Source organism: Archocentrus centrarchus, chromosome 16 (assembly GCF_007364275.1).
Source record: "Archocentrus centrarchus isolate MPI-CPG fArcCen1 chromosome 16, fArcCen1, whole genome shotgun sequence".
In the NCBI taxonomy this organism is placed as follows: Eukaryota; Metazoa; Chordata; class Actinopteri; order Cichliformes; family Cichlidae; genus Archocentrus; species Archocentrus centrarchus.
The window spans coordinates 37,358,398-37,385,163 of NC_044361.1; the positions used below are offsets into that span (position 1 = coordinate 37,358,398).

General features: G+C 40.2%; 1 protein-coding gene across 3 annotated transcripts in view; it reads right to left on the reverse strand.

The window, feature by feature from the left end:
• The window catches only part of tsnare1 (T-SNARE Domain Containing 1), a 302,770-nt gene that overhangs the window by 146,713 nt on the left and 129,291 nt on the right, over positions 1–26,766 (reverse strand). For all 3 annotated transcript variants that reach the window (XM_030750077.1, XM_030750074.1, XM_030750075.1), the window contains exons 5-8: positions 10,894–10,984; positions 10,714–10,788; positions 10,498–10,551; positions 5,757–5,906 (exon numbers count right to left, since the gene is read on the reverse strand). In XM_030750077.1, the coding sequence (XP_030605937.1) occupies positions 5,757–5,906; positions 10,498–10,551; positions 10,714–10,788; positions 10,894–10,984 (370 nt within the window). The remainder of the gene's footprint in view (positions 1–5,756; positions 5,907–10,497; positions 10,552–10,713; positions 10,789–10,893; positions 10,985–26,766) is intronic.

Here is a 26,766-nt window from a genome sequence, read left to right on the forward strand (position 1 = left end):
AGTTAAGTATGGGCTGAGTAGTCGTCAGATATAGAACTGATCAATGTCAGGTTTATCTCTGATATCGGGATCTCTGCATGCTAATACATTTTACACATACAAAACAAACAAACAAAAAAATGTCTGTCAAACAGAATTAGACAGAGAGCCACTGATGATTAACATTTAAAAGAGAGCGCTCAAATTTTTTTAACCACCTTAAATCCAGCCCCCAAAAGCCCTCCATTCAAAAGCCCTCCAAACCAGAGAGATAAAGAGTTGAGCCCAAAAAGAGTCCCCTGTGCCAGTTGGTGCAGAGAGTAACTGCCTCCTCTCAAGCACACCCTGATCAGTCTCACAACAACACTGCTTTCAAACACCAACCAGAGTTAAGCAAATTATAACACAATGCAGAGAAACCTATCTGAAACAGTGGAAAGAAGTGACTGAAAGCCAACAATCAGAATGCTCTCTGGCCCTAAACAGAGATTGGCAGAATATCTCAGAGCGAGTCAGAGATAGAAAGGAGAGACAGATCTGTCCAAGTGTAGGCTCTACAAACTGGGAATCAAACAAGGAAGACACAAAAAGTCATGGCAACTAAAAGAAAACAGAACACGTGATCACTGTGTGACAGGCGAGGGTCTAAACATCAGGAACTCTAACCAATTCCAAATTTCAATGAGATAAACAACATCTCAAATTAAAAATACTCCTGGGAGGAGGAGACGGGGCATTTCTCCCTGCCCACAACCTGAGGGACAGTCAATCTCACACACACACACACACACACACACACACACACACACACACACACACACACACACACACACACACACACACACACACACACACACACACACACACACACAGGATGTCTAGCTGTTTATTGCCCGTATTACACTGCATTGAAATGAACTGAATTTAACTGATTGATATAGGTTGTGATCTTTGTGTTGTGTTATTGTTCTTTTGTTCTATTATAAATTGTATTTTGATGGTTTGTCAGTGTTGTTTTCAGAAACTGCCAATAAAGCACCTTTGAACTGGATGGACTGTACCATCTGCCTCTGGTGGGTTCTGGTGTATGCAGTATTTTTTTAAATGCGAGGCTTTTCTTGTCAGACAAACATGTTTTCTTGAATTGCTTGTGTTTTGTCTATTCTTATGTTGGCTCGCTGTGAACGTGAGTCATTCCTGTCTGAATGAATTCCAGCTCCTGTGTGTTGGTTGTTAATAATCCGGCTGACTAAGATTATACTGTTATAGGTTTTAACACAATAATTTGTTACTCTGACACTAACCTCATGTCTAACCTTGCTGTACAGTTACAGCTGATTTTGTATTAGTCACATGACAGTAGGATCATTTTAAGAAACCTAATGATGTCACATTTCAGAAATGTTGGAATTACAGTTTTGCAATTAAAGGCTTTTGCAATTAGGTGCTCCAAACAGGTGAAGCTAGATTACCTGAAAACAAATCCTAGCCCTAACTCTATCTGCCAATGACCCGGTGGATCAAGAGGTTTAAAGTATGAGAACCATCAATGAAAGGTTATATATGCTGTAACACTGACACAAACACTACTCTAACTTCTAGTCAGTGCGCCAGAACTTAGCATCACAGTTGCAGCCAGGAGGCCTCAGAAGAGCTCACACATATGGCACATCCAGTCTCTGAGGAGGGCAAAATTAACCTCAGAACCACATCAAACCTTTCCCAGAGAGAGAGAAGCAGAGAGGCTGATAACGATGACAGACATGGCTCCTCCGGGAGGAGCCATTAAAGAAAGTGGCATGTTGGGACTCACAGCAAACAGTGCTGATTTAGTACTATGGAAGGATGCTCGAGTAGGATGTTTGGATTGAAAAGCGAGAAGGGTGGTGTGGAGGTGAAAAAGCCCATTGTCAGATACTATCGCTCTCCCCACAGAAACAGCGTCAAGCCCCTCAGCACCTGTCTAAGTGCTGACGATGACATTCATCCATGCTGCTATAACTAAAGCGAGGGCCAGACGACCCTGTCTGAACACCAATCATCTGCCTGCCCCATCTCTGCTGCAGTGCTGAAATGAAGCTGTCATTTGTGCTGCAGCTCTTTCAATGTGTGTCACTCTGCAGAGAGAGATTGATGCTCTTCCTTTTTTTCCCCCTCCTATTCAGACTTCAGCCCCTGCAGTGGGATTAGCTGATTTGAAACATTGATGAAGTCCAAACAGCTCCAACTGGGCACAGAGATACATCTTCATTACGCTGCAAAGTGCTCCTAAAACATTATCATTATTCTTCAAACTGCTGGACGGCAAGCTGCCTTCTGATGCTGGACTGTCACAGAAAAGCTTGTCAATTTAAAAGCTGACTGCTGCGGCATGTGTCGGGCTTCTATCTGCTTTCATTCAACCATATGCTTCTGAGATGGCTCATGAAGTTTTACAATATGTCTTCAAAAGTTTCATCAGCAGATTGTGCACAACCAGACAGGCATGTTCAATAAACCTCCAACATCAGGAGTCTTGTCGAAACACACACACATCACAACTGTCCACGGGAAAGGCAGCAAATGCACCCCCAAAATCAAAGTGTTTAAAAGAAAAATCCAGTCGTTGATATGTAATGAAAAAAAGGGCTGTCAGTTAGTTCTTAAAGAAAAAAGCTTCAGTCTCACTTGACATTTACTGTAGATAACCATATCCAGGCCCCTCATCCCACCTGTAATCACACAGTAAAAAAACACTTATTTTACATGTAATTTATGTTCTAGATTCTGGAGTTTTCCCAGTTATATTTTGCAGTGAGTGCTTTCTGCATTGTATTTCTCTGCAACAATTTCTCTAGTGTGGGAAGTTTATGTATGTGATGCATATGAGTCAAAGGAGAGGAGAGGAGAGGAGAGGTTTCTGCTATGGTTTCTGTTAAACACCACCCACCAGATTTAGGATTAGGATTAGGGTTGGTTAACATCCACCTCTTTTTATAGAGCTTTTGCTTGTTTTTGAATAACCAAATAAAAACACTGTTATTGTAAAAACAAAATGATATTGCCAAAATGTATGAGACTTCATTTGAAATGTATAATCTAGTTCCTGAAATATTTACCATCAACTAAAGAAATACCCCACCCTAATCCAATCTGTGTATGGCTTAGGGTGGGGTTTTGCTTTAGTCTCATGCTAAATGAATCCCCAATGACCTGGTGGACAGAGGTTACAGTGGTCAACCTCCCAAATAGTGAAGCTTTTTACATTCAAACATGGTTCAATATTAGTCTGAAATATATTCAGATCCCATTCAAGGTACAGCAGCAGCTGTTAAACACAGTGGTATGTGGAGCAGCTAACAAGGCTGATATTTGCCCTGTAATGCTGTGGTACAGCACGTTTTGAGTCCCTATATCTTTTGAACTTCAGTCATCCTGAGGCTGAACTGTGAAGTGAGTTCAACATATGCAGGGTGTCTAACACTGGCAGTCAGGATAAGCAGTCACACAAAGCAGACACATGACAGAGGTGGGCGTTGGCAGCACCAATTATTGGTAATTGTATTGTCAACAGAGCTGCTGATTTCTTCTTTTTTTTGCATCGAGAAACATCATAATTCCATACATATTTTACCTAGGTAAAGCAACAAACAAGTCTATAAGCACCTTAGTAATTGGGCAGCATTCACTATCCTGCAGCAGCATTTGGGGTACTGTGACAAAATACTAATAAGCTTTTGGAGGTGGGAGACGAAGATGGAGCCTGTTTGAGTTTCTAGTTACTAGCTTGGCATGTGTTAGCCTCCTGGGAGGCAGTATTTGAAGAAAAAAAATGCCTAATTTGTTTTTCTTTCTTTTTTTGGAGACTGTTTTCTTCAGTATGTAGCTTTTTTTAAAAATAAATGGACAGCATTTTTTTATTTTTACTGTGTATGACTTCAGCACACAGAAATTAGTTGTCATTTCTCACAGTGCAAGTGGCTTTGTAACCTGAAGTGTCAGTAAACAGGCTCATAATCCATGGGTCTAGGACCCGGGGTTTTGAAATGATTCTTTATTGTAGTTCCTGGTTTGTTTCTTTATATTTATAGGTTTTCGGTTCTTGTTTAGTGCCGTTCCTGCCTTTATTTTGATGGTCTCTTGTCTTTTGTGTTCAGTTTACTTGTTTTGTCTCGTCTTCAGTGATTTGTTTCAGCTGTGCTTCCTGGTGTGGCTTATCTCCCTGATTGCCTTGTGTGTGTATATACTCTCTGAGCCTTCCTTTGTTGTTTGTTGTCGTCTGCAGCTTCCCTCATGCTGTGTGTTCCCCTGTTGTTTCCTTGTTAGTGTATCTCTGGCTCTTGTCCAGCCCAGTGTGTTTTTAAGTATATTTACTCTGTGTGATCCAGCAATAAAGCTGCATTAAAGTTCAGTCCTGTCCTCTGAGTTCTGCACTGGGGTCCTGTTCCTGCCTGCCACACAGCCGCTCCATCACACTTACAGTTAGATCCAAACATTTTTGGACAATGATGCTTTTTGTCATTTGCACCACACAATCATGATTTTCAGCTTTAAGTCAACAAGATAATTTTGCATGAACTATTTGGGAATTGCAGCCATTTTCAGAGGCTCAAAAGTATATAGACAAACAATTACATGGATTATGTTTACTTGGATGAAAATCCTTTGAAGTCAAGAAACCGTGGACATCACCATGCTGCTTGTGTGTGGGTCTCTCCAACTCAGGTTTTGTCTTCAGTTGAGAGTTTGGAATTGGATCGGTGTTAAAGATTGATCGGATACCTGTTTAGATTTCATCATTTATTTAGGTATCTACTATTTGCTGGATAATAATGACCATGGATAATGAAATGAGCATTACTGAGAAGGAACCACATAATGGATTGGGGCTGGACTCACTGCTGCCTCTTAAGGTACAAAGTAATAATATATTTTCAACTAAAATACTTTTTTTTAAAGATGAATCAAAAATATAATACTTTCCTCCTTTTTTTTTTTTTTTTTTTTTTAAATAAAAGGCTCAGTCATCAAAACCAGGTGGAGGTTGTAGTTTTCAACAAATGTTGTGTATCAGGAGGAGGATGGGTTTGTAAAGGATTATTTGTAGCAGCAGAATATATGGGAAAAAATCCAAATACACAGCAGTGTGTGCTGGTTGTAATGAGTGCATGTGACTCACTGAGGCTCGTTTTTGGACAATAGTTAAGTTTTATAGCACAGAGTATTAAGATAATATCTATCAGACAATCATAGACACATTGCACTCTGTGCTTGATAGTGGGACCTTTTGATTGTTGGTTTAATTTGTTACCAGATATGTACACAATCTATTGACCACACTATTTTCTACTGACTCCAGAATGAGTAAGGTCATGTTACAACAGGTAATTTAAACACACTAAATGAGCTCTGCTTTAAGAACAAATAACCTCTTCTACATTTCATAGGTGTGTTTTTATTTTCTTTCACAAGCAACAAACAACTGAAAAATGTTGCAGAAAGCGTATGGCTGCAGTAGTGTCTGTACCTGTACCCGGGAGCCACATCTGTGATGACTACAGTTTGAATCAAGCACAACCTGTACTGACTGTGGAAACTGTTCAGGCTGGGTGTTTTAGATGGAGTGCGGTGCAATTGTAGACAAGAAAGCAAGGCCTCAAATCTCAAGCAGCTTCTGTGGAGTTATTTAGTGACTACAAACTGACTGGACTTTTTCTTATAAGCATTTGAGTTGGACAGCTATGTGATCTCTGTGTCTGATGAATTCAGCTGAGCTGATCATATGTCGTTGTACTTACTTCAATCTGAAGTAAAGCCTCCTCTCTCTGACGGAGCACCTCCACGTCCTCCTCGCTGATCTCAGACAGGAAAGCCTGAGCTCCTCCTTCTGAACCTGCTCCAAACAGTGGACCCTCATCTATCTGCTCACTGCATGGAGTCTGAGAAATCTGTAGGAGCACACATACGCAGAGACAATACATTTGAATAGATTTAAAAGGTATGGCAATAATAGCAAAAATTCAGACAGTGAGATGTCAGCTCTCTGTCTGCTGCCTGGAGACAGGAGTACAGGTGCTGCTCATAAAATTAGAATATCATGAAAAAGTTGATTTATTTCAGTAATTCCATTCAAAAAGTGGAACTTGTATATTATATTCATTCATTATACACAGCTGCTCAAATGTTTATTTGTTTTAATTTTGATGATTATAACTGACAACTAATGAAAACCTCAAATTCAGTATCTCAGAAAATTAGAATATTACTTAAGACCAATACAAATAAAAAGATATTTAGAAATGTTGTCCAACTGAAAGGTGTGAGCATGAAAAGTATGAGCATGTACAGCACTCAGTACTTAGTTGGGGTCCTTTTGCCTGGATTACTGCAGCAATGCAGCGCGGCATGGAGTTGATCAGTCTGTGGCACTGCTCAGGTGTTATGAGAGCCCACGTTGCTCTGATAGTGGCCTTCAGCGCTTCTGAATTGTTATGACTGGCCGATTGCATCTTCCTCTTCACAATAGCCCATAGATTTTCTATGGGGTTAAAGTCAGGCGAGTTTGCTGGCCAAATAAGAACAGGGATACCATGGTCCATAAACCAGGTACTGGAAGCTTTGGCACTGTGTGCAGGTGCCAAGTCCTGTTGGAAAATGAAATCTGTATCTCCATAAAGTTGGTCAGCAGCAGGAAGCATTAAGTGCTGGTAGACGGCTGCGTTGACCTTGGACCTCAGAAAACACAGTGGACCAACACCAGCAGATGACATGGCACCCCAAACCATCACTGACTGTGGAAACTTTACACTGGACCTCAGCCAACGTGGATTCTGTGCCTCTCCTCTCTTCCTCCAGACTCTGGGACCTTGATTTCCAAAGGAAATGCAAAATTGACTTTGATCAGAGAACATAACTTTGGAGCACTCAGCAGCAGTCCAGTCCTTTTTGTCTTTAGCCCAGGCGAGACGCCTCTGACGCCGTCTCTGGTTCAAGAGTGGCTCGACACGAGGACTGTGACAGCTGAAACCATGTCTGCATACATCTGTGTGTGGTGGTTCTTGAAGCACTGACTCCAGCTGCAGTCCACTCTTTGTGAATTTTGAATGGGTTTGTTTCACAATCCTCTCCAGGGTGCAGTTATCTCTATTGCTTGTACACTTTTTTCTACCACATCTTTTCCTTCCCTTCGCCTCTCTATTAATGTGCTTGGACACAGAGCTCTGTGAACAGCCAGCCTCTTTAGCAGGGACCTTTTGTGTCTTGCCCTCAAGGTCATCTTTTGGACAACTGTCAAGTCAGCAGTCTTCCTCATGATTGTGTAGCCTACAGAAATAGACTGAGAGACCATTTAAAGGTTGAACCTTTTCACAATATTCTAATTTTCTGAGATACTGAATTTGGGGTTTTCATTAGTTGTCATTTATAATCATAAAAATTAAAATAAACATTTGAAATATATCAGTCTGTGTGTAATGAATGAATATAATATATAAGTTTCACTTTTTGAATGGAATTACTGAAATAAATCAACTTTTTCATGATATTCTAATGTTATGAGCAGCACCTGTACTCACGTTTTTGACAAATGGCAGCAGCTCCACATCACAGCAACTACTGGTTACTGCCAACTTTCTTCTCTCATCTCAATTAATTTATAGTCCCAGACCAGTGCAGATATTTTTAAATAGTGATTTATGCATCAGAAACAAGTAAAAGTGAATTTCAGACTGAGTAGTTTAGGCGTTTAAAAAGTGTACTTAACTGCATCCTAGTGAATAAAGCTAATATAGGAAAAGCTTATAGAAAATGCAATGTATTAGTAGGTTATGTTAAAAAAAAAACATTTAGTTAAATGATTTATTTCCTTCTTACTATTTCGTTTGTTACTTTTTATGTAAAAATGTATTATATTTAGCTAAATATAAATATACCTACTTTAAGCTATTTTCTTTTAGCAAACTGACAGCCTACTAAGCTGCCTAGTCTCCATGCTCTAAGCAGCTGCATGTGCATCAGTACAGAGTTTTTTCTTTAGTTTTAATTTAGTTTGTGTGGAGTTTTTTCACATTAGTTTTGCAAATCTTTTTGTGTACGTCTCAAAAACTGTGTAAGCAGTGTTTGATATCACAAGTCTAAAAGATTTTAATACTTTTACAAATACACAAAGTTTATAATGGAGTGTAATGAAAAAGTACAATGTGCATTTCTGTCAGAAAAATCTCCCCTAAAACTAAATAAACTTCCCTCCAAAAATATTGGAATAGTGAGGCCACTCATGTGGATTTGTATCACTCTTTCTGTCGCTATGGATGGATGGATGGATGGATGGATAGATGGATAGATGGATGGAGCATACAGATTGGTGTAGACAGTTATCAGTACATTAATAGTGTGTTAGAGGAAAGTATTGTGACTGAGATTGAGGCTACACACTGCACAGTACATGCACACATTTTTGTTTCATGCACAAGCAAAAGCATAAGCAAAGGGAAGAGATGTAGAGAGAGGCTGGTTGACTTTTTGCATTGCTAATGCGTTTCACCTTTGTGTGGTTGAGTGCACAGCTAATTCATGGTAGAGGGACCAGTGTGGGTCAGAGCACACAGACCAACTCAGGCTTAGTCACAGCACTCTGTCTCCTTGCCGTGTTGTGAGTCACCGCTCCTCAGCACACTCTGGGTGTTCACTCCTCCACATACATACATAACACTCCAGAATATATATTAGTGCATCACACAGATGGAAAAGGACTCCTGAGACAATCATTCTGACACATTACTGCACAAGTTCACACACTGCTAGAAAAGTTCACACAGCTTCCTGCTGTTAATTCCGGTCGACTATGATGTTCATTTGAAAATGTGTGTGTGGGAAACCGTCAATAACATTTGCATTAGTTTGAAAAGTGCTTTTCTACATGCATATGGATGACATTCCAGACGTCAGGGCACCTCTCATCACTTCCTGTCTACTAACTTCTTCTCCCTCATGTATAGCAGAGAACTCAAAATATTGTTGCTGGTTACATAAGCTGTTTGTTCTTCCACAATATACCCACAGATTAGTGAGCTTCCTGCTCTACCTTCAGGGAGACAAAACATTAACATATGTGATTTGTGTCTCTGTTTAAAAAAAAAGATGTCTTTTTAGAGGTTCTCTGTAGGGGCGATGGTTCTTTACAGAACACTGTCTGACCAGTTTAAGCTGTGAGTGATGTTCCTTTCAGCAGAGAAGCGTGTTTGAGACCTTCAAATATGAGAAACAGAGCTGCTTTTTCCCCCACTTCCTCCTTGGCTATAAATGTGATATTTGGTTCATTGACAGCTGCATGCATGTCAGCTCATTTCCCGTTTGCCCAGTTAGCCAATTATTTGGCAGCAGGACAGTATACGAGATACTATTTTACACTGTTAGAATTGCAGCTACTATAACACAGAACATGCACTAAGAATACCTATTAAATCAATAGTGATTTCCATGTGTCCTTTATTAGGCTACGGGATGGTAACCATTGATGTTTAAATGTAATTTAATGTCACCTTAAAAATAAAGAGCAGCACTGAGAGCGCACTCAACACTAAAATATTTAACTGGAATTAAAACATTGATTTTGCTGCTCTGTGCACTAAATCCCATGAGTAACGATTTTCTGAAGCATTAAACGTTTTTCTTTATTTGCAAGTGTTGCATTTTAGTGTAATTTTTAATGTTCTTTATAGATTCTTATTACTATTTTATCATCATCAGATAACGTCTATGGAACAGGGATCTTTTTGTGAAGAAGAGTTACATGACACGTGAAACACCCCTTTTTATGCAAGTGTGCACGCAGCCTGAAGCAGAAAGCCTGGCTTAACTGTTGCTATGATGCCCGTTATCTCCATGCAAATCAAGTCTGAGTGTGTTGAACTTCCTTCTATGCCCCTCAGGTCAGTTAGCAAGCAGTGAGCTAAGCCACAGTTGTGAAAGTTAGTTGTGGGTGTAGTTACATGTCAGGAATGGGTTAAATGAAACAAACAAATAGTCAAAAGAAGGACAGAAAGACAACACAGTACATAATTTGATGCCAATAAAAGCAGAAGGAAAGTCTGAAGCAACCTCCAAACCCCAAAACAATTTGATTAATAAATGCTCATGTGACAACTAGGTTTGTAACAAAAATGAAGTTTCAGCTGAGAATTGCAGTGTAAAATTATATTATGTTTAACACATAATATAATTCACATACATGCTATTAGGAGTGACTTTAATTTCTTCAACACAAACTTCCATCTCTTGGCTCTCACTGGGCCACATGGTTAAAAATAAACTGTCACCAGTGACCAAATTAGAATCAGATGAAAGAAAGTTCTGCAGCACACAAGAGTGGGATGTGATGAATGGCGTCCAGTGTAATGTAACAGTTGAAGAGACCGGACAGAGCTTCAAAGGAGCCCTTGTGAGAATGCAATTGAGCAGAGAAAGGCCATCTCATCATCCTGCGTTTTTATGAATGACAGTGAAACAAAAAGAGGATTTTCGCCCTCCATATTAGCTCACCTTCTTGTCTTTCTGAGCTGGAGGGAGCAGGGCTCTTGAGCGTTCAGCAATTTTCTGAAACAGGAGCATATGAAGAGACAGGGTCAAGGACTCTTGCAACAAGTAGCACATTTGTGATTTTCTGTCTGTGGAACACTTCTTTGTATTTTTCTTAAAAATTAAATGATCATAGCATCAAATTTGAATGTCAGATGAGTGCATGTTACATGTAAATACCCTCTGCAAATCCCCATAGCGCTGCACAGACTCCGAGAGTTCAGTCTTTAGTCTGGTCAGGCGCAGACGGTCTTGCTGTGCAGCAAAACAAAATTATATTCAATTAACTCGAACGTTGTTTAATCTACTGTTTATTCTTTCAAATAACATTCAATGAGGAGGAAAGGGAGCATAAAATACCCGTGAAGAGCCACTGATTATATCAGAGAGCTGTTTGATGAGTTGGCTTGTGCTGGTGATGACTTTGTTGGTTTGCTGCTGAGTGGAATGTCTGGAAATAGAATGGTTGGAAAACAAAAAGATATTTAAATATTCCATGTGAAAGTCAAAAATGGACAAAGGCAAGTCAGCTTTATTTATATTGGTAGTATCATAAATGTGTCTGAAGAGGCTTCACAATCAGCATACGGAAGACACCCTTTCACCTTGGAAAAAGAAAAAACAATCTCCAAAGTAGCCATTTAAATTGTCAGGGTTTAAAAGTTAAACACAACTTTATGAAATGTCATGTAAAACTCTCATACACACACACACACACACACATTGATGGCATCATGCTTGATGTCGTACATGTAGAGGAGGTGGCTGATGTTTGCTCGATTCTGTAGTTGGCTGTTTACATGTCAATTTTTCTGTTTGATAAGGGTGGCTTTTAAATTTTAAATACAAATGCAGCTCATCTGTAATATCTATAGTGATACTTTTTCTGTTGTTACATTTATCACATAGGATTTATGTGTAATCTATCGATCAGTAGTCAAATTACAGGAAAGTCAAATCATGCAACACAGTCTCAGTGTGGACTGACTGTTCTGACTGCTGTTCATAGTTACCACTGAAGGCCACAGTAAAAATCCTGTGTATTATTTATAGAACTGTTCCATTTAGAGCAGCTAGGACCACAGTACTGTTTAATCTGGGTGATGTAAATGGCTGTGAAAAACGAAATACAGTATGAGCATAATTGATTTTATAACTTACAAACTTGGGTATTCTATGATGTGTCATAGCTATGACAATAGCTCGACTTTTACTTTGAAACAGCCGAGGTAAAACTAAAATGTTATAATAGAAAAACTGCAAAGCCAATATGCACATAACAAAGTTGATTGGAAAGGTAATCAAAATGCAACCTAATCACAACCCTACCTTGACGAGATTCCCTATTTGGGTTATGGTGAGTAGTGTTGCATACACAGCAAAATGTTATATGTAGCTTATTGTGTGAAGTCACATAAATGTAATGAACTGACTAGTATTGCTTGAATTCCTGTCAGTTGTGTCTGGGTAAACTGCTGGCTGCTAAATTGCATTGTGAGCTAATAAAGCAAAAATGTCTGGGGCTGAAACACAAATACAGATGATGCTAAAGTAACAAAAACCTGAAGTTCTCTGAAAGCTTCTTACTGCTTAGTTCATTTGAGAGTGTGATGTTTGCTCTTTCTCTCTGTAAGTAGAGGCTACGTTATTCCCCAATTGACAGTTTAATGGGTAATGTCACTGTGGCTACATCTCTCAACTACACACAGATTATGTTTTTTAATGGACAAAAATGCCACTCCTACATGAGGTACAGCCTCATGTAGGAGTAGCCTGAGAGCAAACCTGATGGATGGATGGATGGATGGATGGATGGATGGATGGATGGATGGATGGATGGATGCTCCTACTGCCAAATTTGAAAGTGGTGACTTTAAAGGCCTAAACACCCGAACGTATTAAAGGCAGGCATTCTTGAAGTTGAGGAAAAGCTGTTTTCCCAAAAAAGTAAATTACAACACTTTATCTAAAAAAAAAAAAAAAATAGCAAACCCCTAATACTAACGCTTCCAGGACTTTGAGCAACCTTGCTCTCAGGTATGTGTTGTTAAGATTACATTTAACCAGTGGAGAGACTGACTATTACCAGCAGCCTGATAGAGGTGAGGAGTGTAAAAGCCAAATCCTCTGTTCTTTCATGTTTTTCCTTTCAAGCCCCGCTGGGGTGCAAGGTTGAAAGTGCAGCCATATTCATAACTCTGCTGCACATCCGCTGGAAGGCCAGGTTAAGACAGTTATTAAATATCTAAGCTGTCAGGTCATCCTGGGCTTACACACACCCTCATTTCCCATCCTCCAAACTTGACACTATAACGGGCTGTCCCACCGAGATAGGGAGCTACACAAACAGACCTCTGCTGCAGCTACTCAAATATTGATCTACGTAAAGCTGGTGTGAGGGTGGGTGGACCGGCAGATTCCAGTGGACTGGGGCTAGAAGAAGCATGTCACTGTCTGTTGTGTCACAGTGGGGGAACACACTTGAAAAGTATCAGCTATTATATCAGTGCAGAGCAGGGTTAAAGAGAGTTAAGAAGCCTGGGAAGTTAGAGGAGGCTGAAGGTAATTTTACTGCTTGAAATAAAAGTTTAACTGTAAGGAAATAATTAAACTGGACTACAGCCAATATTGTCTCCTGACCAAAGTCATAATAGAGTTTTACACTTATTTAATCAAGATTTAAGACTTTAAGCTCAGGTGAAAATTACATGAAAAAAGTAGATGAACCTGCCCCAAATAGGTTTTTTAGAAGTTGAGTACTCGCAAAGCTGTCTCATATTGATGATGTAACAAGATAGTAGATGCATATGCCTGAGCTCATTTAGGATAATATAAACTGAATTTTCCAAACAGAAGCATAATATAAAATCCATACAATAAACTTCATGGTCTATGATCAGTCATTCCAGTAGGCTACATATGCTTCATGATTACAATGTGTTATGCTTACACACACCAGTCTCAGACAACACACACACACACACACACACACACACACACACACACACACACACACACACACACACACACATAGAGGGAGAGAAAAGAAAGATTAAGAAATGCTAAACCTCAGCCTGATGTGTCATCATTTAGCTGCAAAGCAGCAACAGACACATGAAGGATTAATTTGAAATCACAGCCAGCTAATGCTCTGTCATGTTAGCCACTAAAATGACACAGCAGAGTCGAGTTGTATGGCTGGTCCTCTGCATTAGGGATCTGAAGGAAGGACAAATTCAGTGTTAGTGTGCAGTGGAGATGCACAATTTGAAGCATATAGAAAGTTTTGCTTTTGAAAAACCTCAATTTCATCAAGCAGCCTTTACTTTACATTCTTCATTGATTTCATGGTACAGTTCATGGTACAGGAATTTTCATTTTTCTAATTGTCACTCAGAAGCATTTTTCTGTAACTTACTCTGTTAGAAATTTATAAACTCCAATAAAGTCGAATCATGATGTCATCAGATCCGAGCTGTTTTCTCACACTTAACAAAGAGCAGTAGAGCATTATATAAGTGTTTCATCAGCTAAATAGTATTCTTCATGTAAAATTAACCCTCTTTAACCCACTCAACACAGCTCTCACTATAATGCCAGTAAAAAGACACCCTTGTGTCGTCAGTCATTGCCTTTTCACACTGTACCAATATGCAAATGATGCTCGGTGCGTTAGTGATGTGTTCAAATCAGTTTTCAAGTGTCACTGCATTCTGCTTCACATATTTGGAAATGCATGACTCACAGGAAAAAATTGTCCTTCAACATAAAGACATTCTCTGGGATTCAAATCAGCTCCAAAGCAAACCAGTGGATGCTGTGATTGCTTTCCAGGTACATTACATCTTGTCTACGAGCTGGAGGTCTCCTCATCTCTTCTTTAACGGTAGTTTGTTTGTTTGTGTGTGTGCGTGTGTGTGTGTGTGTGTGTGTGTGTGTGTGTGTGTGTGTGTGTGTGTGTGTGTGTCTGTGTGTGCACGTGCACGTGTTTGAGCCACATGGAATTTATGCATTTCAGTGACAAAATGCTGGCAAAAATTACCACCAAGGCAGAATGTGGGTGGCATTACCATAATTATCATAATTATAATTTAGAGTCCATGCACGGCCCAGTTCCTGTCTGGTAACAGGTAAAGTCTGCAAATACTGTTGTAATCATTAAAGTATACAATATTACAAACAACAATTCAACATTTTAATGCACAACTAATCTATGCACATGGTGGCATGCTGGCTCTTTGTGCCAATGAGAAAAAAATGCAAACAAATGAAAATATCAGAGAGAAGTAACAAATCCACAGCAGAACCTGTCAGAATATCAAAACACTCACCTGCAGAAATCCTGCAACACAAGTTCAAGTTATTCGTGTCCAGTTATTTACAAATCAGTACCTGTTATCCATGACCTGCTTCTACATAATGGTTATGTTTGTGTAATCACAGTCAACATCTGTCAAGTTGCCCTGATCTAATTTTTACTGCACAATAAACTTCTTAAAGTACATAAGTAATGTATACAAAATGCAATATTATTCCCTTGAAGGGAATACTGCCCGGAGAGGGCACTGCACTGTGTTTCTTGTTTATTTTTACAAACAACTACACTGTGCACATATAGGTGTGTGTGTGTGTGTGTGTGTGTTGTACTTGCTGAGCTCCTCTGTCTGGTACATCACAGTGGTCTGCTGTGTGTTTGTGTGCAGTGAGTGTGTAGGCACGTTGTCTGCTAGTAGTTATAAATGGTGCTCAGGTTCTCTGTGTGCTCCTTTTTGTACTGGCTGAGCAGCCCGGAGGAAACTCCCGTCAGGGGCTACTTTTTAATGGATAACTGTATTAATTTACAGGGCTGCAGTAAAAAGCCAATAAAGGGATTCCTTTAAAACCTGCAACCGTCATCTAAAAATACAGTCTGAGCTGTGCTGATGATCTCTGATGGATCATCCATGAGTCAGTAAAAGCCCAGCCCACCACTGACACACTGTTACCAAACAATCAGAGCTCGCCCACTTCTAAGGACCCCTGAGAGGAACTTTTGCAGTATTGCTGCACAGTGATACATCTGCTAGTCACAGTCTACCCTGACAACAAGCTTGAGAACTAAGTGGCCAAAAACAGCATGCAAAAGATTGGAACCGCTCACACTGTGAATTTCAATCAGTCACCTCTGTTGTGCGTTTCTCCTGCCCGCTTGGTATTTCATATTCCTTTGAGGTCTGACTGGCTAGTGAAGGAGAACTGAGGAGCCTGAGAGCAGCTGGCTGCAGGGGGAGGTGTGAGGAATGGAGGAGGAAGAGTGTGGAGGAAGCACGTGGTGCTGTTCTCTGAGTGAAATTATAGTTTCAGGGCTTTACAGGATAGAACAGAGCTTAGGCTGGGCTCTGATAAGGATTAAACCACCAACTGAAGCCGTTTCTTACACTGACCTCACACTGGCACAGATGACAATGCAGAACATTTATAAAAATCAGCACTCACCACAGAACCTGTATGTGTAGGGCTATGATGTTGCTGAGGTGCTGCTTTCATCAAAAGTCAGTGTAGACGACTATCACTCAGGGTTGTGTTTTTTAAATTACCCTATAAGCTGCTTTCAATGTTTAGCTTTTTTGTGATTTTCTTTCTTTCTCCCTATATTTTTAATATGGAAGCCTGTCATTGTAAATGAAATGGAAATATACAATAAGCTCACCTTACCTTTGTCTGGAATAGGTTAGGCTAGAGAACATTTTGGTATAGAACCATGTGTAAAGAGATCTCTGGTTCCTTGCTCTATATCCTTATGAACCATTTCCCGAGGAGTGTATGCATTCACGATAGACATCACTTTGTAATATCTGGAGAAAGTATATGATACAATGCTCAGAAACAAACTGTCGTTAAAGGTGGGGGTGGGATTGCATCAGAGATTGGTTCTGAGCCCCTTTTTGCTTGAGACCCATCATAGTCTACAGACTAAGTGCAGATGACACTGTGCTCTGTAGTGAGAGTAGAAAGCAGGTGGAATAGAGCCTGGAGCGGTGGAGGTAAATTTGATCATGACTACTTTGTAATCCTGCTACTTTTACTCAAGGTTTTAAAGGCAAACTATTTAGGCCCATCACACAGTTCTGTAAAAACTGTGAAAAACTTCATGCGAACCCACCTTCACCAACAAGTGACCCAATGAAATATATATAGAATTTATGACCAAATATTATTCAATAGACCAAAGTGATCATCTGGAAACCACCAAATCTGATCCCATGAATTGTCACATGAATATTTTGTGTAAAAATAAGTTGTAATCACAGCATGAAAACTACTTTTTTACAAAATCCCACAAACTAATACTTTGACAGAAATGTATAATTGTATAAACGCAGCAGTGATGATTCAGAGGTGTTCTGATTTCAGCCTCACCAAGAAGATTGTTGTGTTTAAAGTACATAAAGGAATGTTTTCAAACCCAGGCCAAGTATTAAAAGCTGCTTATTAGGTCTGCACATTAAAGCATCTAGTATGGTGGCAAATGACAGTATCAGCAGTCACGTGTAAGGTCATGCAGAAAATCAAGACTGAGAAAAAATAAGTTTTAAAGCTCAGCTAAGGTAGCAAAATTAATCTGTCAATAAAAGCAAAAAACAGACAAGGGAACTAGAAATGGATCGAGTATCCAAATCATCAGAAAGACTAACATGTAAATTTTATACACTATTTTCATTATGTTTTCCACTTATATGGTCAGAAGTTTACATACAATCATCATTTATTACTGACTTTTAAATAAGTAAGAATTTTAATTTAGTTTAGATTTTCTCGAATCCGCACAGGGTCAAAAAGTATATACACAGGCTCAAATATACATATCACTTAAAAAATTAAAGGAAGACTTTTAAATCAGAGTTTAGCATCAAGCCAGTTAAACTTCTGGGATATTGATCTGGTTGGTTAAGTAGCAAAGGGAGTTGTTAATCAGTTTCAGCTGCTTTGATCTTAATGAAATTTACAACGGATACACTAGAAGAGGAACAATGATACAACTTCCAAAACAGGAACGGTTTTTAAGGCCATTGACATTTTTCCCTCCTCATCTGTTCTGACTGTTTTCTGTCTCCCAGCACAGTCTCAAGAGCATGTTGGGGATTACAGGAGAGAGGCAGTTACTCTAGGAGAGCTGAACAGGGCTGTAGAAGGTCCTCAATCCATCAACAGGACCAGTACCTGCTTCTTTGTGGAAGGAGTCACAGAATGAGCACTGCCAGAGCCCTACAAAAAAAGTCTAAGGCCCCCCTCATGAAGTCTGTTTTGGATTGTCTGGTCTTTGGCTTCTTCAGTTTAAACCAAATGGTGGTGAGTCCCAGATACCTTTAAATCCTTATCACATGAGCCAAAGTGTGAAAAAAGTTGTGGGTCATTACCATTTGGAGTGAGACCTTGCCCTCCTCTATCAAGTGACCTATTGAAGTCACCAGAAGTAAGGTGTGAGCAGGGTTGAGGTGCCTGGGAAGAAAGCTCAGGACTGGTTTGTTATTTGGTGTCATAATCCACCACCACCACCTTTTACTCCTATTTCAAACCATCTGTCTTCCCAGTACAAAATATGAACATTGGCGTCCTTGAAAGAGTTTTTTTTATCCTTTAGATGCTGATGTAGAGCTGATTCTTGTCCTGTTGAGGTGATTCTTTTATGTTGTGCCATGAATTTGTGAAGTGGGGCTGTTTAGTTTCTCCAATGTAGAGGTCCGAGTACTCTTCACTACACTGCACAGCACACACTGATGTTTACCTTGGGTTTGGGAGTTTGGCCCTTGGGATAAACCAGTTTTCTTAGGGTGTGGCTTGGGCTGAATATACGAGGATGTAATACTTGGAGAAAATTCTCCTGAGTTTCTATGACAAACCTGCCTCATAAGGGATGATGATGTTTTTCTGTTTTTCATTCTCTTTCTTTATCATTGGTGTTTGACCTGTCTTGTGCATCTTTCTGATTTGATGAAAGCCCAGTTGGGATAACCACATGTTTTAAGAGCTTTCTTTACATGTGTGGTCCTTTTCTTTTTCTTCTTAGGGAATTTTTCTAGAGGGAATGTTTTTTGCATTGTGTTGCAAGGTCCTGATCACCCCAAGCTTGTGTTCCAGTGAATGGTGGGAGTCAAACAGCAGGTACTGGCCTGTGTGTGTGGGCTTACAGTAAACTTCAATGTTGAGGCTTCCATCTTCCTCAGTGAGCACAGTAAAGTCCAGGGATGGTAACCTATTATCCCTGGTGAACCTTATATTTTTTGTATCAACTCAGTTGATGTGGTCAGTGAAGGCTTCTTCTTCATGGGTTATGATTTTGACCCAGGTATCATCTACATATCTGTACAGTACCAGTGGCTAGGTGCTATCCCTTTGAAGGAGCCAAGAGCTTTATTTTACACTTTCTCCATGTGGCTATAATAGGGGACACTGGGGAACCCATAGCAGATCCATGCTTTTGTCTGTAGAAAGCCTTGTTGTATTTGAAATATGTGAAAGTAAGGCAGATGACCCAAGCCTTTTTCACAGCTTGATAATCCGCATGAACAATAGTGAGTCAACGGACACCTTTAAGGAGACAGCCCCCACTAGGGTTTAAAGGTACCTGGGACTGTCTACCATTTGGTTTTAGGACTAAAGAAGCTCTTGGATGAGGGATGAAATGTCATCAAAACCTCAAAGTCATGTTGCCTTTTTTTCAAGCTTCAGATACATCCTCTGACTTTGTTTCTCATCTTACCTCTTAGAGACAGCCCAGCCACCCTTCATTCAGGAAGGGCTCAGAGTAGAGCTGCTAATAATTTTTACACCAAAGGGTGCAGTTGAGTATTGACCAAGATGCCCTCTGGGCTCCTCCTAAATGAAGTGTTCTGGGTGTGTCCTATCAGGAGGAGATGCCGGGGCAGATCGAGGACACACTGGACAGATTATAGCTTTCAGCTGAATTGGAAATGCATCAGTGCCTCCCAGATGAGCTGGGAGAGGTTGCTGGGGAGAGGGAGGTCTGGGTATCTGTGCTTAGAATGCTGCCCTCTGCAAACCAAATCTGGATAAGCAGCAGAAAATTGATGGATAGATGGACAGCAAGAGCTACTTGCTAGGCCAGGCCTTGCATGGTACCACCAGTGGGTACCATGGTACCATGGGTGAATGAGAAATACTCTGTAAAATGCTTTGTAGAGTTGCTAATGTTAAAAAGTGGTGTAGAGGGGTAGGGAATTGATTTAACTCACTGAAGACTGTGAGTTGAAAACTGTGAAGGTTCCTCACCATGCTGTGTTGTTTGCAGAGGTCAAGAATAAACATGTATGTTAGCACCGATTCAAAGAATGAGGCTTGTATATAGGTTTCAAATTAATTTAACTCTTCTCTTGAGACTTTGGAATTCACTAAGCAATCTGGTGAGAAAAAGATAAACATAACTGTGGCTGTTTACAAGACAACTCAGCAGGGTTCTGTTAACAGCATTCCTTCTTTAGAAAATGTTTCAGTGTGCCTTACATGCTGACTTCACATGCAGTGTTGCCTATTCCAAAACACACTTGACATTTTACATTCACGGAGATGCATTTCAAGTGCTTATAGAAACAGACTTTCAGTGAGCAGACCATAAAAGTACAGTTCAATTTACATATCATCCCAATACTGTGTAAAATTATACCCATATGAAGACACACACACACACACACACACACACACACAAATCCATCTGACATTTAGATGTGCAGAAAGTACATCTACTGTTAGCAATACATGGCTTTACAGTATAAGAGATGAACATTAACGTAGGTTTGGAGAGGCACAGTGATGCTGCCTTGTTGTGTAATAGTGGAGGAGGAATATGCGGTACATCCACACAGTGTTAATTTCAGCCTGAATAGATGACCATCACATTTTAGCTACATTTTGCATGTGCCTGGCTGAGTATTTGATGAATGCTGATTTCAGCTATTTGCTTGTTAAATCTAAAATAGTTGTCCAGTCCCAGGTCAAAATAATTTTTCATTTTCTAAAAGCAAATGAACACTGATCATTCTACTTGGAGCTGAAAGAAATTTTTACTGATTTCAAATCTTAGTTGTGCCTCAAAGTGGCTCCTATGAATTACAATTGAGTGTCACTGAAAATTCTGTAACATAAGGAATTTGCAGTCAGTACAGATGAAGGCTAATAACATCAGTCACTCAGTGTTTTTAGGCTATTTACTTTAAGTAAAGCTTTCATTAAAGCCAAAAACATTGTTCTTGTTCCTGAATGTTTATGCCTCAAAGGCAGTAAAAAAAAAAAATATATATATATATATATATATATACGCTGCTCAAAAAGATTTAAGGGAACACTTTGGAAACACATCAGATCTCAATGGGGAAAAGATCATGAGAAAATGAGGAGCAGAATGAGCAGAGCCCTACAAAATGACCTCCAGCAGCCACAGGTGTGAACATCTGTGACCAAACAATCAGAAACAGACTTCATGAGGCTGGCCCGAGGGCTCAGCGTCCTCTAGTGTGCCCTGTGCTGACTGCCTGGCACCATGGAGCCCAGTTGGCATTTGCCATAGAATACCAGAATTGGCAGGTCCACCACTGGCACACTGTGCATTTCACAGATGAGAGCAGGTTCACCCTGAGCACATGTGACAGATGTGAAAGGGTCTGGAGAAGCCATGGAGAATGTTATGCTGCCTCTAACATTGTTCAGCATGACCGGTTTGGAGGTGGGTCAGTGATGGTCTGGGGAGGCATATCCATGGAGGGACACACAGACCACAACAGGCTGGGCAACGGCACCCTGACTGCCATCATCAGGATGAAATCCTTGGACCCATTGTCAGACCCCACACTGGTGCAGTGGGTCCTGGGTTCCTCCAGGTGCACAACAATGCCCGGCCTCATGAGGTGAGAGTGTGCAGGCAGCTCCTGGAGGATGAAGGAACTGATACCACTGACTGGCCCTCATTCTCTCCTGACCTAAATTTAGTGATGCCCTGGTCCAGATCTGGGAGGAGATCCCCCAGGACAGCATTCAGAGCATCTCCCAACATTGTAAGGTATGCATACGAGCACATGGGGGCCATACAAATGACTGAGTACCATTTTGAGTTGCTGCAGTGGAAAATTTGGCAAAATGGACTAGCCTGCTGCATAATTTTTTCACTTTGATTTTCAGGGTGTCCTTAATTCCACCCTCTGTATGTTGATAATTTTAATTTTCATCAATAAATGTGGCATCCTTTCCTAACACATTACCCAGTTCATATCAGTATAGATATTAGCATGATTTTTTCCCCATTGAGGTCTGATGTTTTCAGAGTGTTCTTTGAATATTTTTGAACAGCATTTATTTATTATTCTTTTCTTTGTCCTAATATGTAATAGACAGAATGTCTATTACATATTAGACAACAGGTGAACTGATGATTATTGGACAAGCACAAACCTGTTGTAACTAGACGACTGGGCTGAAATGTCTCCAAAAATACAAGGCTTTTGGGATGCTCCCAGCCAGCATTTGTACTACTGCTGACAGCGCCATGAGAAGGGAAAACTAATTCACCCTTGCAAAGGTGTTAGGGAATGTGCTGTAACAGGACTAACCTCATGTTGAACACGACTCTTAGTTTCCAGGGCATTAAAGGATCTGTTGCTTAACATTTAAGTGCCAAATACCACATGGCATGTTCAGAGATCTTGGAAAATACAGGGTTTTGTGGGTTAAAGCTGTTTGATAAGGACAGCATACACCAGCTGGCTTATACTATCTCATATTATAAGAGAATATATTGATATAGATTAGACATTACAAATCAGATAAAATAAAATAAAATCACTCCATTACGTTTCTTTGAACTTGTTATTTTCTTATTTTCAAAGGACAACAGCATCTTTTGGGAAATGTGCACTATTGTTGAAAATAAGCATACAGCTCTAAAGTCAGGATAGTTTTAGCCTAGTTTAGCACAGGTACTAGGCACAGTCAGTCTTTGCGTCGAAAGTTTAAGGTGATGGAAGCAGTAATAAAGCTTGCTAACTAACAGGAAGTATCTCATGTAGTTTAATCCAACCAACATCTTCTGGGGCTGAAAAGTTAATGTGTAAGTGACAAAAGCTGCAGCCCTCTAATAATCACACGAAGCTGAATCCAAAAAGGACAATTCCCATACACTCTCATGGTAAAATATCAAAGCTTACAGTTTTAAAATGCATGTTTAAAATATGGTCCAAGAAAATGCTTCATTGTCGACGCATCATGCATAACAGCTTCACAATTTTCAATTCCATTCAATTTTATTATTTTTTTAATTTAATCACAACAGTCACCTCAAGGCGCTTTGTATTGTGGGTAAAGACCCTACAATAATACAGAGAAAACCCAACAGTCAAAATGACCCCCTATGAGCAGCACTTGGCGACAGTGGAAAGGAAAAACTCCCTTTTAACAGGAAGAAACCTCCAGCAGAACCAGGCTCAGGGAGGGGCAGTCATCTGCAGCGACCGGTTGGGCTGAGGGGAGAGAAAAAAAAAAGGCATGCTGTGGAAGAGAGCCAGAGATTAATAACAGTTAATGATTAAATGCAGACTGGAGTATGAACAAAGTAAATAAGGTGAATGAAAAGAAACAGTGCATTATGGGAACCCCCCAGCAGCCTAGGCCTATAGCAGCATAACTAAGGGTTGGTTCAGGGTCACCTGATCCAGCCCTAACTATAAGCTTTATCATAAAGGAAAGTTTTAAGCCTAATCCTAAAAATAGAGAGGGTGTCTGTCTCCTGAATCCAAGCTGGAAGCTGGTTCCACAGAAGAGGGGCCTGAAAGCTGAAGGCTCTGCCTCCCATTCTACTCTTAAGTATCCTAGGAACCACAAGTAAGCCAGCAGCCTGAGAGCAAAGTGCTCTATTTGGGTGATATGGGACTATGAGGTCTTTGAGATAAGATGGGGTCTGATTATTCAAGACCTTGTATGTGAGTAGAAGGATTTTAAATTCTATTTAAATTCTATTCTAGATTTCTAGCTGCAGCATTTTGGATCAGCTGAAGGCTTTTCAGGGAGCTTTTAGGACAGTCTGATAATAATGAATTACAACAGTCCACCCTAGAAGTAATAAATGCATGAATTAGCTTTTCAGGATCACTCTGAGAAAGTATGTTTCTAATTTTAGAAATATTGCACAAATGCAAAAAAAGCGGTCCTACATATTTGATTAATATGAGCATTACAATTTAACTAATTGATTTGTGTCATCTGGCTTCATTGATAGGTAAAGCTGAGTATCATCTGCATAACAATGAAAATTGATGCAATGCTTTCTAATAATACTGCCTAAGGGAAGCATGTATAATGTAAATAAAATTGGTCCTAGCACAGAACCCTGTGGAACTCCATAATTAACCTTAGTGTGTGAAGAAGACTCCCCATTTACATGAACAAATTGGAGTCTATTAGATAAATATGGTTCAAACCACTGCAGTGCAGTACCTTTAATACCTATAGTATGCTCTAATCTCTGTAATAAAATGTTATGGTCAACAGTATCAAAAGCTGCACTGAGGTCCAACAGGACAAGAACAGAGATGAGTCCACTGTCAGAGGCTGTAAGAAGATCATTTGTAACCTTCACTAATGCTGTTTCTGTACTGTGATGAATTTTGAAACCTGACTGAAACTCTTCAAATAAACCGTTCCTCTGCAGATGATCAGTTAGCTGTTTTACAACTACTCTTTCAAGAATCTTTAAGAGAAAAGGAAGGTTGGAGATTGGCCTATAATTATCTAAGACAGCTGGGTCAAGTGATAGCTTTTTAAGTAGAGGGTTAATTACAGCCACCATGTAGGTCTGTGGTACATAGCCACCTAATAAAGATAGATCGATCATTTTTAAGATTGAAGCATCAATAATTGGAAAGACTTCTTTGAACAGTCTAGTAGGAATGGGATCTAATACACATGCTGTCACTTGGTGTTGGCTCTCACTGCGGTATTGTATCACTTCCTGTTCCTGTTTCGGAGCACAGTGTTTTGCTGTCTGTTAGCTGTTATATCTGTATAACTCGATTTATCTGGATAATAACATATTTTAGTGTAATCTTCACCTACTTTAAATAGCATACTCTTTGCTGAATCACCTGTATTCATATTACTCACTTTATTTGTTTTTAGAAATTCGCTAGCTTAGCTCAGCTAGTAGCTTAGCCCTTAGCCGACTCACTACCAGCATGGCTTCTTCTCCTGTCTCTCCTGCACTTTCCTGCTCTGGGTGTCACATGTTTAGTTACTCCTCGGCCTCCTTTAGCAGTAACGGTACTTGTAATAAATGTAGTCTGTTTGTAGCTCTGGAGGCCAGGCTTTCTGAACTGGAGACTCGGCTCCGCACCCTGGAAAATCCTACATCTAGCCAGGCCCCTGTAGCGGGTGCGGACCATGGTAGCTTAGCCGCCGTTAGCTCCCCCCCAACAGATCCCGAGCAGCAGGGAAAACAGGCCAGCTGGGTGACGGTGAGGAGGAAGCGTAGTCCTAAGCAGAAGCCCCGGGTACACCACCAACCTGTTCACGTCTCTAACCGTTTTTCTCCACTCGGCGACACACCCGCCGAGGAACAAACTCTGGTTATTGGCGACTCTGTTTTGAGAAACGTGAAGCTAGAGACACCGGCGACCATAGTCAAATGTCTTCCAGGGGCCAGAGCAGGCGACATTCATGGAAATTTGAAACTGCTGGCTAAGGCTAATCGTAGATTTGGTAAGATCGTTATTCACGTCGGCAGTAATGACACCCGGTTACGCCAATCGGAGGTCACTAAAATTAATATTGACTCGGTGTGTAACTTTGCAAAAATGATGTCGGACTCTGTAGTTTTCTCTGGGCCCCTCCCCAATCAGACCAGGAGCGACATGTTTAGCCGCATGTTCTCCTTGAATCGCTGGCTGTCTGAGTGGTGTCCAAAAAATGACGTGGGCTTCATAGATAATTGGCAAAATTTCTGGGGAAAACCTGGTCTTGTTAGGAGAGACGGCATCCATCCCACTTTGGATGGAGCAGCTCTCATTTCTAGAAATCTGGCCAAATTTATTAACCCTCCTAAAAACGGACTACCCAGGGTTGAGACCAGGAATCAGAGTTGCAGTCTTACACGCCTCTCTGCAGCTTCTCTCCTCCTGCCATCCCCCCAAAACCCCATCCCCCTAGAGTCGGTGCCTGCTCCCAGACCACCAAAAACCAAAGCTAAAATCAGGAGAAAACTAATCAAGCATAAAAATTCAAAAACAATAAATAATACAGCTTCATCAACTGCACCAAAAAATAAAACAATTAAATGTGGATTGTTAAACATTAGGTCTCTCTCTTCCAAGTCCCTATTAGTAAATGATTTAATAATTGATCAACGTATTGATTTATTCTGCCTTACAGAAACCTGGTTACAGCAGGATGAATATGTTAGTTTAAATGAATCAACACCCCCGAGTACAGGTACAGGTCGAGGAGGAGGATTAGCTGCAATCTTCAATTCCAGCTTATTAATTAATCAAAGACCCAGACAAAGTTTTCATTCTTTTGAAAGCCTGACTCTTAGTCTTGTCCATCCTAATTGGGAAAATCAAAAACCTGTTTTATTTGTTATTATCTATCGTCCACCTGGTCCTTACTCAGAGTTTCTGTCTGATTTCTCAGACTTTTTATCTGATTTAGTGCTCAGTTCAGATAAAATAATTATAGTGGGTGATTTTAACATCCATGTAGATGCTGAGAATGACAGCCTCAACACTGCATTTAATCTATTGTTAGATTCAACTGGCTTCTCTCAAAATGTAAAGGAGCCCACCCACCACTTTAATCATACTCTGGATCTTGTCCTAACATATGGCATAGAAACTGAAGACCTAACAGTATTCCCTGAAAGCCCCCTCCTGTCTGATCATTTCTTAGTAACATTTACATTTACTTTAATGGATTACACAACAGTGGGGAATAAGTTTTATTACAGTAGAAGTCTTTCTGAAAGTGCTGTAACTAAGTTTAAGGATCTAATTCCTTCATTGTTATGCTCTTCAGTGCCATGTGCCAACACAGTACAGAGCAGCTACCTAAACTCTGCTCCCAGTGAGGTCGATTATCTCGTCAATAGTTTTACATCCTCACTGCGTATAACTTTGGATACTGTGGCTCCTCTGAAAAGGAAAGCTTCAAATCAGAAGTGCCTGACTCCGTGGTATAATTCACAAACGCACAGCTTAAAGC